We start from the raw sequence: 16,056 nt of genomic DNA, 5'->3' as shown, positions 1-16,056 counted from the left end.
ACGCTGATTTCCTTTAATTGCTTGCAGTTCAGTTCTTTCAGGATAGAGAATGGCAGTGCACATCGAGACCCATTCAGCAGAGCTGGCTTTCATTCCCCTTGAAGATACCAAAGTTCTCTATCAGCTGAAGTTCTCTGACTTTGGGGTGTACAGCTGACACAAAAAATGATGCGTGTGGTTGGAGATGTAACCTCCAAATGGTCGAGAATCACTCTGTGAAACAGTTGTTGAGTCCTTCAATGGCATTTACTGAAGTTTGAATACTGCATAGCACATTGGGGCCTGAACTATATTTGGAGTTGACAGATGCTGCTGTAGTAAGTGTTAATAACCAAGCTGGCAAATTAGCTGGTTATGATGAGAGTAGGTTTGGCAACAGTACTTGCTCATCACTGTAGTTACAGACACATCATCTGTCTGAACTCCAATTGCAACCCCTTGGTTCATCCTTAAATGTAACAGCAAGGTAAATAATTTGACATAGCAGAGAAATGAGTGTGAATTCCCTGAAGCATTTTGGTATGAAAACAGCTTTCACATTTGCACTTAACATTTGAAATGTCTTCTTAGGTTTCATTCCAGATATTCTTTGCTCTGGAATAAATGAAGACAGAGTTTCTACTATCAATCTTATACTTTCCACACTGAGAACTAAGGTATGATATGTTCTTGCAACTGTGTTGTCCTTTGTTTTCTGTTTTCTTTGCTTCTGATGCTGGCACTGTGCTGCTGCAAGTTTGTCAGTAATATTTGATAATACTTGTTTTGATTTTTAGTAGCCTGGCCATATTACTGTTTCAGTACTGAAGCTTTTCCAGTGCCCTTTTTTAAAGGACGTCTTTGTAGTGGCTTGTACTTGGATGCTAATTTCAGCTCCTCTTTAGTGTGTGGTGTCCAACAGATTTTTATTGTTTTATGGTTTGATTGCATCAGTGCCAAGCCCGAAGGTCAAAAGAACTGGAGTCTTTTTGGTGCTTCTGGTGACAGTAAGATTAGTCCTTCAATTAGTATGTCTTGTGCTGAAAGGTCAGCTAGGATTGAGTAGGTTTGTTAGCTCTGTACAATCTTCTCTCCAGAAGAAAAAGAATTTTATGCATTTTTAGTGTGGGGACTGTGACACAAGATGGGTTTCTAGGAGCTATCTGGTTGCAGTTGAAGAGTATGTGATACCCTTCCTCAGAAAGTCTTGATAGGGCTCAAGCTGAGGCAGCATCCTGTGGTCCTGGTTAGCTTGTCTTTGGACTTGCTTACTGTTAGTATGGCAAGGTTTCTGCTGCAGGAGATAAATTTAGTCAAAATGATTTCTTGGTGGGGTAGGGGAAGAGAGAGACCTTATCAGCAAATCAGAGTTGTTTTTGTCAAGAAGGAAGGGTACATTCTCCCTGCTGTTAGAAAGTACTGTTGGAGAGGTAAGTCTGCTCCCTTTAAAGTTGCTTTTTCTGATTCTTTCATAGCAAATAGAAATAACCTCATGATATATCAGAGCTGAGACAGAAAACTTGAAAGCAGGATTGCTGAAAGGTGTGAGGGTTGATAGAATCTCAACTGCCTTTTCTGTGCTCTATTGTCCTTTAGCTCTAAGCATGGCTATGCCTCTTTCACTGTGATGGATCAACTTGTTGCTGCTTTGGGTACAGCAACTGCACAAGTGATTTATTTTAGTTCTATAAAATGTTTTACAGAATGTTTTTAGTTCCATTACCTATGATTTTTGAATCTCTGTTTTGAATTATTGTAGAGGTGTTGCAGAAGCTGTTGTATGACCAACTGAGAGAGTGAATTTAAGATGGTTTCAAATTTCAAGTGTAACCTTAAGAGTCTGCCTCAGACTCAGGCTTTTCACAACTGACAATTTAAGCCAAAAATATTCTTCCATTTTTCAGACACAATAAGGTTGAAAAATGGAAGAAAAAAAGCTAACTTTTAAGTGTAGTGTAAACTTCCCTGATAATTTGTTTTCTAAATGAAACTTTCCTTGTGGGAGTCATGCATCGTGCAGTGTTACATTGCTGATGAAACCTGGTGCACTATATGACTCCTTCAGTTTAGCAAATGCAGAGAGGTAAACATAGGAGAAGTTCTGAGAGCTTCCTCCACTGTGTTTTCCCTTCCATTCAAACTTAATTTGTAGCACGTTCTACCATCCCTACCAGCAGGTTTCTATAATCATAGTCTGTGTCTGTGCTACTCTAAATATGTTCAGTGCTCTTTAGTTGAGCTTGAAATTCCATGCTGTTGAGCATGTGCAATATTTGCAGAAGCTGATGTATAGTACTGTGTCTTCAACCATACCAAAATGGGAGCAGGAGTGTCTGAAAGATGTGTTAACAGGACAGACAGAAGAACCTTTGGTCTGCTGTAGCGAGGAGAGTGAGCTCTGTGTGTACTGGAGGAAGGCTGCTTGTTTGCCATCATTTTGTGGTAACTTTGTGAGCTCTGTGTGTACTAGAGGAAGGCTGCTTCTTTGCCATCATTTTGTGATAACTTTGTGAGCTCTGTGTGTACTAGAGGAAGGCTGCTTATTTGCCATCATTTTGTGATAACTTGAAATAAATAGAAGAGTTTGAGGTTTTTTTTTTCTCATTCTTTTCAGGTGGTTCAAAATAAAAATGTCACCAAAACCCAGAAGGTGCGCTTCTTTACTGCAGAAGTGTTGATTCACATTGCTTCACTTTACCAGTGGAATGGGATTACTGATGTCAGCCCCGAAGATTTAAAGGTCTGGTAATTTATTTATTAGTAACCCCTAGTCCTTGTCCTGCCTTCCTCCCCCCTTTGCCCCTTCCACCTTGCAGCCCACAGAATTTGAAATAGTTCCCAGTTGCTCTAACCTTGATGAGAAGCTCTGACTTTCCACTGCTTCTCACCATTTGAGCAGGAGGGTTTGCTTCCCTTCCCTGATGAGCAGTGCAGTGAACATCAGTTAACTGGGGAGGAACAGGTCTTTTTGACTGCTAGGACTGTATTCTATTTCCTGGACACCTTCATGTCTACAGGAGACTATATCAGGAGCAGCGTTCTTACCACGTGCTTCATTCCCATCATACACACTGGTATGATATGAGAGTTAAACTCCCAAGATGGTTGCCAGCCTTTTCAGCTTACGTTGTTGTAGAGGTTAGCAGGGTTTCTAAGGTTTGAGCTCTTACTGATTCTTTTAGGCCATGAAACCACATTCCTAAAGTCAAGAGATGAGGCAAGGATCAGGGACGCAGTTGGGGGGGGGGGATGTTAGTAAAGCAGATGTTTTGCCATCTTCTCATAAATAGTTTACAGTTTTTCTTTCCATTTTTATTAATAATTTAATCTCTTGTTTTCCCTTTCATTGTGGGAGTATCTAAAGTATACCTATAAGCTCAGTGCAAAGCAGTAGAAAAAATTGCATACTTCCACTAGGTTTGGGCTGCAGACTTTGCACCTTTGTGTTGACTGACACTTGATCTTTAGAAGCTGAACAATTCTAACACTGAACAAATGCCTTCTTCCTCTACTGGATACTGGATGTTTATGTCTGTGCCATTCCAATCCTGATACATTTTAAACACTTCTTGGAGGAGATCTCTTTCTAGTAGGTGTCTGCTTGGAGCTGTGCAAATGACTGGTGCAGTTCATAAAAGTGCTTTTCAGTCCTGAGTAATTTTAAATTCTTACAATTCCATGCAGTCCTTGTGAGTGATGGGACTTGTGATTTCTCAACTATAATTGTCGAAGTGTTTCTTATCCATAGGACTCTTGAGTTGTGCTGGATGAAAAAGATTGATGGAATGTGTGTTCTTTTGGGTTTTTTTTCCCTTTTTCCTTGACATAGGTATTTGGTCACTTCTTTCATTTTTGTATAGTAACTGTAAAGACATTGATACTCCACCTTTCCCCAAAATATTGACATTCAGTGTATTGTTGGCTCTCCATCTATTGTGCCTTGTATTCAGTTGTTCTTTCTTCTGCAAAACTGGCGCAAAAGACATACATATGCTTGTTTCACATCCTTTATGTTGAAGGCGTCAGTGTTTTGTTTTTTTTTTTTTATTATTGGTCTTTATGAACTTCCTTATTGTGTACCTGGCCTATATGGTTGAAAGTTGGTTATTCCAGATAAAATATTAGATTCTTGACTTAAAAGTCCCAGGATGGCCTTGCCCGATTTATGCCAAATCACTACATTTCTTTGGCTTGATTTTTCTCTGTCTTTTCCTGTCTGTCTTCTTAGCAAATGCCCTAAGTCTCTAATGCCCTGCAAATAACACCTACGTAACGAAAATTGGGAGATTTGTCTTTCCTTGAAACAAAAAGTATTGTAACATTGTGTGTGATACAGAAACTGAAACTTCTGTTCCTAATCCGAACAAAAGCCAAACTGCTTTCTAGCATTTCTGTAAAAGCAGCTTCATAAAATGTAGACTGAAATTGATGTAAGATTTTTTTCTGTGATACCAAAACTCCTATGTCTTTTTTACTCCTTTTTGACTTTTATAGGTGATTCAAGGTTCTAAAGAGGTGGGAAAGGTGATGGTACGGGAACTTGTTCATAATTTCTTAATGAAGGTCTGCTGCTCTCTGAAACATGGCATACCTTTCTATGATCCAAGTCTTGGAACTGCGGGCAAGTAAGTCCCTAGACAGCTGAGGCAGTATAAGAATTTTGTGCTAGGAACAAGAGGGACCTTACCAGTTATCTTTTCTTTGCAAATAACTTTACTGAATTCTCCTTCCATCTCTCTTCTGTGGCAGACAGAAGAAATAATTTGGGATTTTTGTTGGTTTTGATTTTAACTTCTTAGGATCAGACTACTGAATCTCCTTGTACCTCAGTGTAACAGAGTGTTCTGCCTTATTCATAAGGCTTTAGGCAATGGCTGTGTTTCAATGAGCCCTCTCCCTGTAACTGAATACTTACATTGTAAGATGTGATTTTTGGACCATAGATTTTTTGCTGTGAGAAGAAAGCATCAAAGCTGCAGTGTGAACCACATGATGGCAAAATACCTAGTCTAATGTACATTTTGTAGAACCAAACGTGATTTTCCCAGATTTTGGCAAAATGCTGACCCTGGTTTCAGTACTGCCAGGATTTGGCCTGCAGCATCTAATCTGGAAGCACCTAGTTGCCTTACTGTTTCTGTTTGCTAACTAGTTAAAATATGTAAACTAAGATTATAAGTATATAAGTCTGTGGGACCTGACAAGATGCATCCCAGAGTCCTGAGGAAATTGGCTGACGTGGTTGCTAAGACACTGTCCATGATTTTGAAAAGTCCTGGCAGTCCCTAGTGACTGTAAAAATGGAGACATTGTGCCCATTTTTAAAAAAAGGGTAAAAAGGAGAAGTGAGGAAACTACCTGACCTGTCAGCCTCACCTATGTGGCTGTAAAGATCATGGGACAGATCCTCATAGAAAGGATACTAAGACACACTTTGAGGAGATGATTTGAGACAGGCAGCATGGCTTCACTAAGGGTAAGCCCTGCCTGACTAGCCCAGTGGCCTTCTATGGTGGAGAGACTGCATCAGTGGACAAAAGAAGAGGTATTGATGTCATTTATCTGGACTTCTGTAAGGCTTTTGACACAGCCACCTACAACATCCTTCTCTCTAAATTGCAGAGAGATGAATTGGATGGATGGATTGTTTGGTGGATAAGGAATTGGTTGAATTGTCACATCCAGAGAGTCAGTGTCCAGTGGCTCAATGTCCAGATGAAGGTCTGTGACAAGTGGTGTCTGTCAGGGGTCTGTAATGGGACCAGTTCTGTTTAATATCTTCATCAATGACATAGTGAGATCGAGTGCACCCTCAGCAGGTTTGCAGATGGCACCACTCTAGGTGGTGCATTTGACACACTTGAGGGACAGGATACCCTGTGGAAAGACCTGGACAAGCCTGAGAAGTGGGCCTGTGTGAACCTCATAACGTTGAACAAGGGCAATTGCAAGGTCTTGCACCTGGGTCAGGGCAATCCTTGGTATCTATACAGTTTGAGGGATGTTAGGATTGAAGGCAACCCTAAGGAGAAGGACTTTGGTGTACTGGTGGATGAAAAGCCAGACATGAACCAGCAGTGTTCACTCCCAGCCCTGCAGGCCAACCATACCCTGGGCTGCATCAAAATAACCATGGCCAGCAGGTCAAGGGAAGTGATTCTGCCACTCCACTCTGCCTCCAAGAGACTCCACCTGGAGTACCGTGTCCAGCTCTAGAGCCCCAAGCACAGGAAAGACATGGACCTGCTCGAGCAGGTCCAGAAGAGGGCCATAAAAACGATCAAAGGGCTGGAAGACTTCTCCTGTGAAGACGGAATGAGAGTGCTAGGGGTGTTCAGCCTAGAGAAAAGAAGGCTCCATGAAGACCTTATAGCAGCCTTCTGGTACTTAAAGGGAACCTACAGAAAAGATGGCAACAATCTTTTTAGCTGGGCCTGTTGCAACAGGACAAGGAGTAATGATTTTAAACTAAAATAAGGGACATTTAGATTGGATTTTTTCTGATGAGGGTGGTGAAACACTGGCACAGGTTGCCCAGAGAGGTGGTAGATACCCCACCCTGGAAACATTCAAGGTTAGGTGGGGCCTCTGAGCCACCTGATTTAGTTAAAGATGTCCCTCTTCACTGCAGTGGTGTTGCACTAGATAACCTTTAAAGGCTCCTTCCAACCCAAACCACTCTGTGATTATGACCAATAGACAAAATATTTGAGGCTTTTGTAATTCCATGGAGGGGTTCTCATAGGTTGGTGTGCTTCATAACGTGAGTTAGGCAAAGAAGGTACTACTAGATTGTAGAAGATACTGAGTGATGTTAGAGCAGGTTGTTTCTTGCTTTGAGCAAAATTCTACCAGGTATTTGTCTGGTATCTGCAGTATTCTCACTTTGTTCAGGGACTGACAGAAGAAAACTTTACAAAACAAACAACCCCCCCACAAAACCAAACAAGCAAATAAAAAAAACCAACAAAACCCCTGAAAGTCCACAGAAAATACTTCCAAGTTAGATCTTAAATTGTAATTCTACATTTTTTTGCTTTGTGAAGTTTGTCTAGAATATTTCTGAGACATTATGGGTTTAATTAACAGCAATTACTTTTTGTCATGCAGAAGACCTGGAGGTAAATTCAGTTCTTACTTTTCTGAGTGTAAACTCGGAAGTTATGCCAGCAGTGAGAGAGATCTTACCAGTTAGAGGAGCTGCAGAATTACTATTACCTGTAAAGTACTGAAATAAGGATTTCTTGTTTAAAATACATTTTTGTCTTCCACAGGGGAGGAAATATCATACTTTTGCGCTTTCTGGTTGCATTAAAAAGTGCAGCAGAAGATGAAATGGTTGCTGATCTTGTGGTGAATGTTCTTAAAGTATGCCCAGATTTATTGAATAGATACTTTAAGGAGAGCCAGTATTCCTTTCTTCCTAGAGTCAAGTCTACTTGGTTAGACAATATGAAGTTACTTAAAAAGGTAAGAATATGAACCACCTCTCCACAGAAATATGCAATCCCAATACTCTTGGGGTTTTTTTTAATCCAAAAATGGAAGAGAATTTGTGAAACGGTGCTGCAAAATGATGTAAAATCATAATAGGAAAGATGGTGAAGTCAAACATCCCTGACATACTGAAAAGTTACCAAGCCAAGGAAATTATTAGTAAGTTGGTAAGGCTGCCTTTGATTGTGTCCCCCCCCTTTTTTTTTTAACAGATAGATATTATAATGCCATTCCTGTGTAAAAATTGTTACAGTTTGGGTACTGTGCGGTACAGAGCCTGGCCAGCCTGTGGTGTGGCTGTGATGTGTATAAACCAACTCTGAATTAATGAATTTAGCTGAGGTGTTCCTAGTGACAAGGAACAAGATTTCACTGATTTCAGAGGAAGTCAACTGAGGATCAGAGACTGGATTTTTTTTTTTGTTTGTTTCAGAGGCAGCTGTTCTGTATTACAGGAAACTCACATATCTGAAGATGTGTTGTGTTCACAGCTGTAAATACACAGTGCTTTAGAGTGTATTAAAAAATATTAGAAGAGAGGTACAGTATTTCATAAATAATCAATTTTAAAACAAACCAGTCCAGCAGTGGGGAAGTTAGGTGACTGAGATTTAAGTGAGCTAAAGAGGAAGGACTGTTTGAAATAACATTAACTACTGTGGGTATGTTAGGGAAAAAACAGTTAAACGTCAAAGATGGTAAATGGAGGGGGAATGTGGCATCCTGTTTTCTATGGATGCTGAGGAGAATGAGCCCTGGCTCAGAGCCACAGCTGTTTTAAAAAGTGTAGGCACAGAGTGAGTTTGAAGGTCATTTGGTAAAAAGTCATGCTCAGAGCAGGAGACTGTACAAACTTTTAACTAAACTGGGAAAGAAGGAATTGGCATAAGATACAATGGAATACAACAAGTTGCTGAAACATTTTTCAAGATGCAGCAACATCAAAGCTCAGCTAGAAAAATCTTTTGTTCTTTCTGAGTGTTCCATGGCTAGCTTAAAATAGGCAAGTAGGACCTGTAGTTTGTTGAAAAGGGATGGCCTTTAGCAGGGATGCAGGCCACACACAGCTGCCATATTTAGTTGAATAGGAATCTGGGGGATTTATTTTTGTGTAAAAACTGACATTTAGTGCTGCTGTTAAAAACCCTTTGGTAAAATGCTGCCCAGAAGAAGGTGTTGTCTTTAGGGCTGTATAAATGTTGATTAAATTCTTGTTTTTATTTCAGATCTACGAGGCTCAACCAGAGATCTCCAACTCTTTTAAGACTCCAGAGTTTATTCCTCTTCCCAGGCTGCTTTCTATGGTGATGGTAACAACAGCCCCCACAGTGTGCAATAAGATAATGTTCACCCAAGGACTAAATGTAAGAGCAGTCTGTAGTATTTCAGTGGGGTTTTTTCTGTCCCAGTTGATACTGTTTGATTTAAGTGTGTGATAATCTAAGAAGTTTCTCAGATTGGTTAATTCCATATGTTTTATATTCTCTGTCCCAGCATAAATCTGGCTTGAGGAGGCACGGGAAAATGAATTGAACCCTATTGGTATTGCTTCCAAGAGCCATTCACAAGCATGAAGTCTGCCAATGCTCACTAATGGTTTAGGCTGGGAATCTGAGTCTATCTTGAAAGCCAAGGTTTAGGAAATAATTAATTCTTTAACAAATTTTAAGATGTTTTGAGAGTACAGATTAGGTACAAAGCACAAAAGGAAGCACTGAAATGTCATTAATTCAATTTCCTTCTTTTAGGTACCCAGCAAAGTAGTGAAGCACAGCATATTGTCACTTGTGTCAATGATTCTGAGAAGAGCCTTGAAGAATATTGAGTATTGTTTGAATGAAGAAATTTGGCAAAAGTCAGAAATCTACACACCATCAATGATGCAGGAATTTGTACAGTTGTACCAAGAAGCCATCAGCAAGGTATCAAAGTAAAAACAAAATTGGTGTCAAGCATGAGTCATTTTGCATCAGGTAACTGCTCCTGTGCACTTTCTCCCCAAGGTGGCTTGGAAGCCAGGAAATGGTATCTTTGGGCAGAGTAAGGGGAAGGCTGTGGATTAGAAGGTGTTAATAGTAGGTATGGTAGTAGACTACATCTCCTAATGCTGATAGAAGTGCAAATAAAGTTTTGTTGTGAGAAAAATTTTTACATTGGCAGCTGTTGTGCTGCAAATTAATTCCAAGAGCAGGCTTGGAAGCAAATTCTCCTGGTTCAAGTAAATTGTGCCCAGCAGAGTTCACTCAGAAATTACTAGACAGGGTAGTACTTGAATTGAAAATATGCCATGACGATGAAGAAACAAACAGAATTTTCACAGGAAACTTTGAGTAAAATGAATACTGTTTCCAGTATGTATGGTCTGCAGAAGTGAAAGTACACTACTTGATTTCAGATCTTTTTTATGATTGCATACAACATCAGTTACAACTTTTGTGCAGAACATCAAATCCTCATATTGGTTGGTTGTGAAGATTTTTCTCACAGTGGCTCTGTCTGATACAGGAGTGCTATTGCAATTTACTTTTTTTCCTTTTAGCTTGTACCAGACATGACCACTGTAGTGTTTGTCTGGCAGTACCTCCTGAAACCACCTTCTAAACACCACAAATGCAAAGAGGAGAAAAAGGGAAGTGGTATCTCCACTGTGAAGGCAGTGACTGAGGCAGCAGAAGTTACTGAACAGCAACAGCATGGTAGGCAAAGCAGCATTTTACAGAAGAGTTTTGACTTGTCAAACGTAATGACAGCTCTTAATATCAATTGTTGTGCAAAAATGCTACAGAGCATTGCCCTGGCTCTTATTGAATGTATCCCTTCTTACATGGATGTGAATGGGGGTTATGAAATCCTTATCCCGTGTAATCTTGTTAACTTCAGCCGAGTCCAGTTGTCATTTATGCATTTATTGTTCATCTTTGCTTTGTTCAGTTTTTTAGGCTATTTAATTCTAATCCCTGTCAGAATTGCTTAAGGCTACAATTTGACATACAGGCTGTCACTGCTGCTGTGAAGCTAAGCAGTTTGACTTTTTGCTGTCACAGAAGCACAGCTCTGGAGGTCGTCTTGTCCAGCCGCCTTACCTAAACCTTGCTGTCCAGGATCATATCCAGACAGCTTTTGAGCATCTCCAAGGATGGAAACTCCAACAGCCTATGGTTCTATGATTCTCTTTAGGCAAACTTCATGCTCCTTCACCCTCACAGTAAAAAAACATTTCCTGATGTTAAGAGGGAAGCTCCTTTTGCCTTTGGTCCCATCGCTCTGCACCCAGAAAGAGCCTGATGTCCTCTTTGCACTCTCCTTTCCAGGTGTTTATTGTGAGGTCACACTAGTAAGATCCCCTCAGCTGTCTCTTCTCTAGGCTGAGCAGTCCCAGCTCTTACAGTTCTGGCCTTTCTTTATAGGAGAGGTTTGAGTCCATCACCTTTGTGGGTTTGGTAGGACTCCAGCATGTCCATGTCTGTCTTGTGCTGGGGAGCCCAGAACTGGTCACAGCACTTCAGGTGTGAACTCACTAGCACTGAGTGGAGGGGAAAAATCACCTCTCTTGACCTGCTGGCAATGTGTTGCCTAATGCAAGGGCACATCTCTGGCTCATGTGCAACCTGGTCTCCATCAGGACCCCCAGTTCCTTTTCTGACAAGCTGTTTTCCAGGTGGTCGGTTCATGCCATATACTCCCAAGTGGGGTTATTTCACCTCTGATACAGGGCTCTGCAGTTCCCCTTGTTGAATTTAACCCTCCTGTCCTTGACCTTCGTATGCTAGTAGGGGTATTTTGCAGTCAGTCATACAGTAAAAAGGCAGGGAAACTGGTAGGCCTGAGAATATTTTGAAGGCCAGGTTGTTATACCATGAGATCACTTTTTTGAGGCAGTTAGTTACTGTGGCTACACAAATGCTTGTGTTGCTATAGCACAGGATTAGAAACATGCAAGTGTTGGAGGAGAGAGTGGGGTTGGAGTAGAGGCTTCAGCTTTCCTCTCTCAAAACCAGTGGTCCTCCTGAAGGACTTGCTTTCATAGTCCCATTGCAGGGAACTGGACCTTTTAGTTTCAGCCTGCAACATTTTACTTGCAGACTGAAGATAAATCTGCGGCCAGTCTCATATCCTTCACAGGGCATATTCCACAGTGAAACTTTCTGGAGCAGAGAAATTTTCAGTGTATGTCCTTCTGTGTGTGGCTTTGGGCAGTAAAATAGTTGTCAATGCTGACAAGCCAATGTTCTTCATTGGTAGAGTGCCTACTAAAGCCAATGAAGCAGCTCATTTCTCAAGTAGTTTCTCTGCATACCAGGGTGATAATACTGCATCCCTTACTCTCAGCTCACCTTTTGCAGCTTTATTTGCAGTGTGACCACTAGAGAATTCTCTTTTAATGGGAGTTGAGACCCAGGCAGACAAAGACAATGTTTATGCATGGCATCCATCCATTTTTTTGTAGCTCCCTGAGGGATACCCAGTTAACAGGAAAAAAAGTAGGTGTTAAAAAAAAAATTTGGCTGCCCTTCATTTATTTTGCTTCCTTTCATTAGTGACTGGATAACAAGTAGCTTTCATGTGTCCTCATGTCATAAACTAAAAGACTGTTTAGATGCTGAGATAGCTTTTCCAAAGAGGTAAACAGCTGCCTTAACTGGGGTTGGTGTTTCTATCATATAGATATTTGTTTTCCTCTTGCCAAAAGCACACACTGAGAAAGTATTGGTTTTGAAGGAAGGAGGAGAAAGAAAGAAACCTTTAACTGAAGTAATATGTTTGTAACAGGTTAGTATACTGTCTTCTGCACTTCTCAAATGTACCTGGCATTAGGTAAAAACAGTGTCCCTGGAAATAGCAACGTGGCCATATCCTTTCCTTCACTGGTTTCTGTTGTTCAGCCTTAAGTTAAACAGCATTGGGACTGACTGGGTTACTATAGTGACTGTTAAAGTGCTGAGGATGTATTTTATATGTGTGAGCACTTCCAAATGAAATTACAAGTGGTAGCTGCCAAGTGAAGCATTGCATAAGCTGGTTTAGTTAAAAAAGTGTTCACATAGGAGTGCTGGGGAAGGAAACTGGGGATTATATTCTTTTTTTTTCTGTTTCTTGTTAGTGAGGAAGGTAACTGATCATTTCATAGGCAAATCTTTTGGAAATAGAGTTAGTAATTCTCCTGCTGGATAATGCAGATGATACCCTGCACTCTTGGTATGAATGAAGGAGAAACTAAACATGTAAATGCTTTGTTTAGGTTCAGATGATGCTGAGACTCTGTTTCTGAAAGCTGCACTGCTGCAGGTCGTATGCCTTTATCAGAAAGTCGTGCCCCACTTGGTATCACGGAGCACCTTTGATTTTAGCAAGCTGATAAAAGGTATGTGGTGGATATTTCTTCTGCCTTCATTGTTTTCTCTGGCTATTTACAAAATCCACAGCAAAATGGAATGTTTGCTTTTCTGTGTAGCTAGAGAAAGAACTGTTTTCTAAAAGTAACCCCTTTTAGTTTCTTTGTGGTTCGGGCATTTATTATTGCTATTTCTGCAGTTCTCTGGCACTCTGCCCTCTTAAATTCCATAGCTGCTCTACTACACTCAGTTGTTGTAAGTGGTATGTTGTGGTAGAGTCTTCCTCATTGTGTCTTATTCTTGCAAATGTTTGGTCTTTATGGGGCATTAATCCTAATGTTTCTGAGGAAGGCTGATGTCTGACTCTTAATGAGATTTGTTTGTACAATCCTTCTAAGCCTATCAGCAACCCAGCATAAGTAAGTTGTTTCCAAACTCTTATTAGCCACAATGGTAGACATTCTTTTTTTAACAAGATAGTTCACAGAAAGTTTGGGTGGTAGAGAGAGGCAAGGAACAATTCACCAGTCTTCTCTGGAAAAATCTTTTAACATTCAAGTATTTTTTCCATTTGCTGTGTTTTGAATTATTTTATCGTAGTTTGGCAGAGTGTGGTATTATCTTCTGTGGAAAATTTATATGAGGAAGCACTTTAGCAATATTGTTGTATTTTTGTCTCTGATGGACACGACGTTCATGGACAGCAGAATTAAACAGAGATGCTCTGTACCTGCTTAATGCAGCAAGGGTGATGAGCCACAAATTATGGGCCGTAGGCAAGGTCCTCCAGTACTATTTGTGGTACAATAAATACAGCCATTTAAATCTGAGTCTGGAGCAAAGAGCAAAATGTTCAGGCATCATTGATGTCTGTGGGCCACCAAACTAGATCAACTATGTGTGTTTTAGGTGGGTCTGGGATGTGTAATGTAATGAGTTATGTAAATACCTTAATTAAAGTCTGTCAGGGAAAAAAGGGACTTTAAAGAAAAGCCTCTTCTAAATCAACTGTCTCATGTGTGAAGTTTTTCCTCCCTCTGCCAAAGCATATTTAATTAGTTTGTATACTTGGTGACTCACCAAATCATATACCCTGTTTATCCCATTATTTCTTGCATTGGTCTGCTTTCTTTAAAATGGATAAAAGGCAGGACACCTTCTTGTGAGATAGAAATCTCTTTGATGTTGCTTTTTTACAGTATGAAATAATAAAGTTGAACAGGCTGGAAAAGAAAAGTGAGAAAAGAAGTGAGCCTGAATATTAATTTTGGTTAAAGAAGATATGATAGAAAATAATGATGCAAATTAGTAGTGAAATTTGTGCTCTCGTGTACCAGCCTGAGAGTTCTGTAATTATTTCCCTTGCCCTGATTGAAATACAGGCTCCAAAGGTAGCATATTTTAATGCCTTGGAGCAACATGTTCTTTAAACACCTGGTACAGTTTTATTGTTTGCTCTTACTGTTGGTTGAACTTTGTACTGACTTTTAAAAATTTAATCTTCTCTCCCAAATATGGACCACAAAGATACTACACAGACTATGAAAAGCCCATTGACGCTCAGACTTTATCAAGTTTATCCCTGAATGTAACTTAAGAGCAGTTAAAGTGTGGGCAGGTCAATTTTTTGAGCACACCACAAGGGTCTCTGCACAGCTGTGTGACCCTGCAGGATGTTAATTGTGAGGTTGCACCAAAGCAGTTGTGAGCAGATGATAGAAGTGTGGTGGAGAGAAACAGAATTCCATTGCCCATAGCAAATATTGTAACAGTATAAGGTGTGTTATTGATTTAAATTCTGTATTTTGGTCTCCAGTTTATCCATCCTCTTTATTTCACGTAGGACACAGCTTTTTGGGGTTGTTGAGACTGATAGAAGAGATTTTGTATTCCCATGCAGCAGTGATGGCTTGTGCCAGGGGCAGGTGTTACACTTTCCCTGCTAAGGGCTGGATTCCATCCTTAGGTTGACCAGGCATAATCATAGTGCAGCGGGGGATCTGACAGTATGAAAATGTGTGAATTGCCTGCTTATCGCCCAGAGGTGGTTTGAAGCCCTGAATGGTTGGTATTCCTGTGATTTCAGGATGATATACCCAAATAAAGTTGATTGTATTGCTTTCAAACCGCAGGTATCGTCACTGAAAAAGGCTTCCGAGAGGAGGTCCCTCCTGTTCTACAGCACCATATACTGAAAGTGGCTTTGGAACTTCCTGCAAATAAATTTGCCTGGTTCAAAGTACAGGTAAGAGACTTCAAGGCAGATTTATGCTTCTTTAGCCTGTTGTTCTGAAACCTTTTATCTGTCACTGTTTTAAACTAGTCCCAGTCCAGTTGTTTTAGAGGTGGCTCACTAAACTGGTAGGAATTATAGTCTTAGTGTTAGTGAAGAACCCCTCTGAACTGAGAAGTTTATCTGCAAGGACAGGAATTTTTGCCACCCTGATGAGGGCTGGACAAGAAAGAGGAGGCACAAGTGAAAATTTGCTGGTTTCCACTTACGTGGAAAGCCTGAGATTTCAGACCAGGGAAGTGAGCTGTTGAGGGAACCCATCCTACCCATTCCCAGAGAAGATTTTGACATTGTTAAGGCTGTCCCTCCTCTTCATAATTACTGGAAACTTTTAGGGTCCCTGTTCTCTTTTTCTCTGCAGGCTTGTAAAATAAAACTGTAGAAAGCCTGCTTTTCATTTCTGGAGAAAGAAGTGAGCCTAGCTTTGTGGGGAAGCTGAGAGACTCATGGGTGTTTTGATCATGCCAAACTAGGAGAGTTAACAGCAAGCAGAGGAAAACCTGAAAATTGACAAAAAAGCTAAAGTGTTTTCTTGTGGCTTTGCCTTTTACTAGTGTAGATAGATTTTAATAGAAAAGATAAAAGCTAACCTGGCAATGTTACGGAGGATTATGGTTGTTGGACATCAAATGCAAGTCAGTGAGAAAAGCAGAGGAGGTTGCTGAAGGATTGTTATTTGATGTTCAGATGCTGTTCAGCATCCCTGTGACTTATTTTGTTTTCCTGTTCTTTGAGTATCAGTCTTTTGTATGACTATATGTCTTATTCAGACACCACTTGTAGAAAATCTGAGTTCCTGGGGCCAACAGAAATAAAAGTAGAATAGATGATTGGGGAGGGAGCTAGCTTTATCTTGGGCTCTTGTATGAGTTGGTGTTTCTCTTATCTTTCACTTTCCAAAAACTCATGGTAGCCATCCTCGTGTCTCACTGAATGCAAAGTAGTGTAAATGAT

The 16,056-nt window shown here is 40.4% G+C and overlaps 1 protein-coding gene across 1 annotated transcript in view; it reads left to right on the top strand.

Moving 5' to 3' along the window:
- URB1 (URB1 ribosome biogenesis homolog) overlaps nucleotides 1-16,056 on the top strand; it is a 55,148-nt gene that overhangs the window by 7,151 nt on the left and 31,941 nt on the right. The window contains exons 6-14 of the mRNA XM_054391607.1: nucleotides 571-656; nucleotides 2,594-2,719; nucleotides 4,474-4,604; nucleotides 7,254-7,449; nucleotides 8,703-8,840; nucleotides 9,225-9,398; nucleotides 10,016-10,172; nucleotides 12,716-12,838; nucleotides 14,942-15,054. Of these exons, the coding sequence (XP_054247582.1) occupies nucleotides 571-656; nucleotides 2,594-2,719; nucleotides 4,474-4,604; nucleotides 7,254-7,449; nucleotides 8,703-8,840; nucleotides 9,225-9,398; nucleotides 10,016-10,172; nucleotides 12,716-12,838; nucleotides 14,942-15,054 (1,244 nt within the window). The remainder of the gene's footprint in view (nucleotides 1-570; nucleotides 657-2,593; nucleotides 2,720-4,473; nucleotides 4,605-7,253; nucleotides 7,450-8,702; nucleotides 8,841-9,224; nucleotides 9,399-10,015; nucleotides 10,173-12,715; nucleotides 12,839-14,941; nucleotides 15,055-16,056) is intronic.

Source organism: Indicator indicator, chromosome 1 (assembly GCF_027791375.1).
Source record: "Indicator indicator isolate 239-I01 chromosome 1, UM_Iind_1.1, whole genome shotgun sequence".
Classification (NCBI taxonomy): domain Eukaryota; kingdom Metazoa; phylum Chordata; class Aves; order Piciformes; family Indicatoridae; genus Indicator; species Indicator indicator.
The sequence above is the reverse complement of the archived record's forward strand: the minus strand, read 5'-3'. Positions and strand labels throughout refer to the sequence as shown.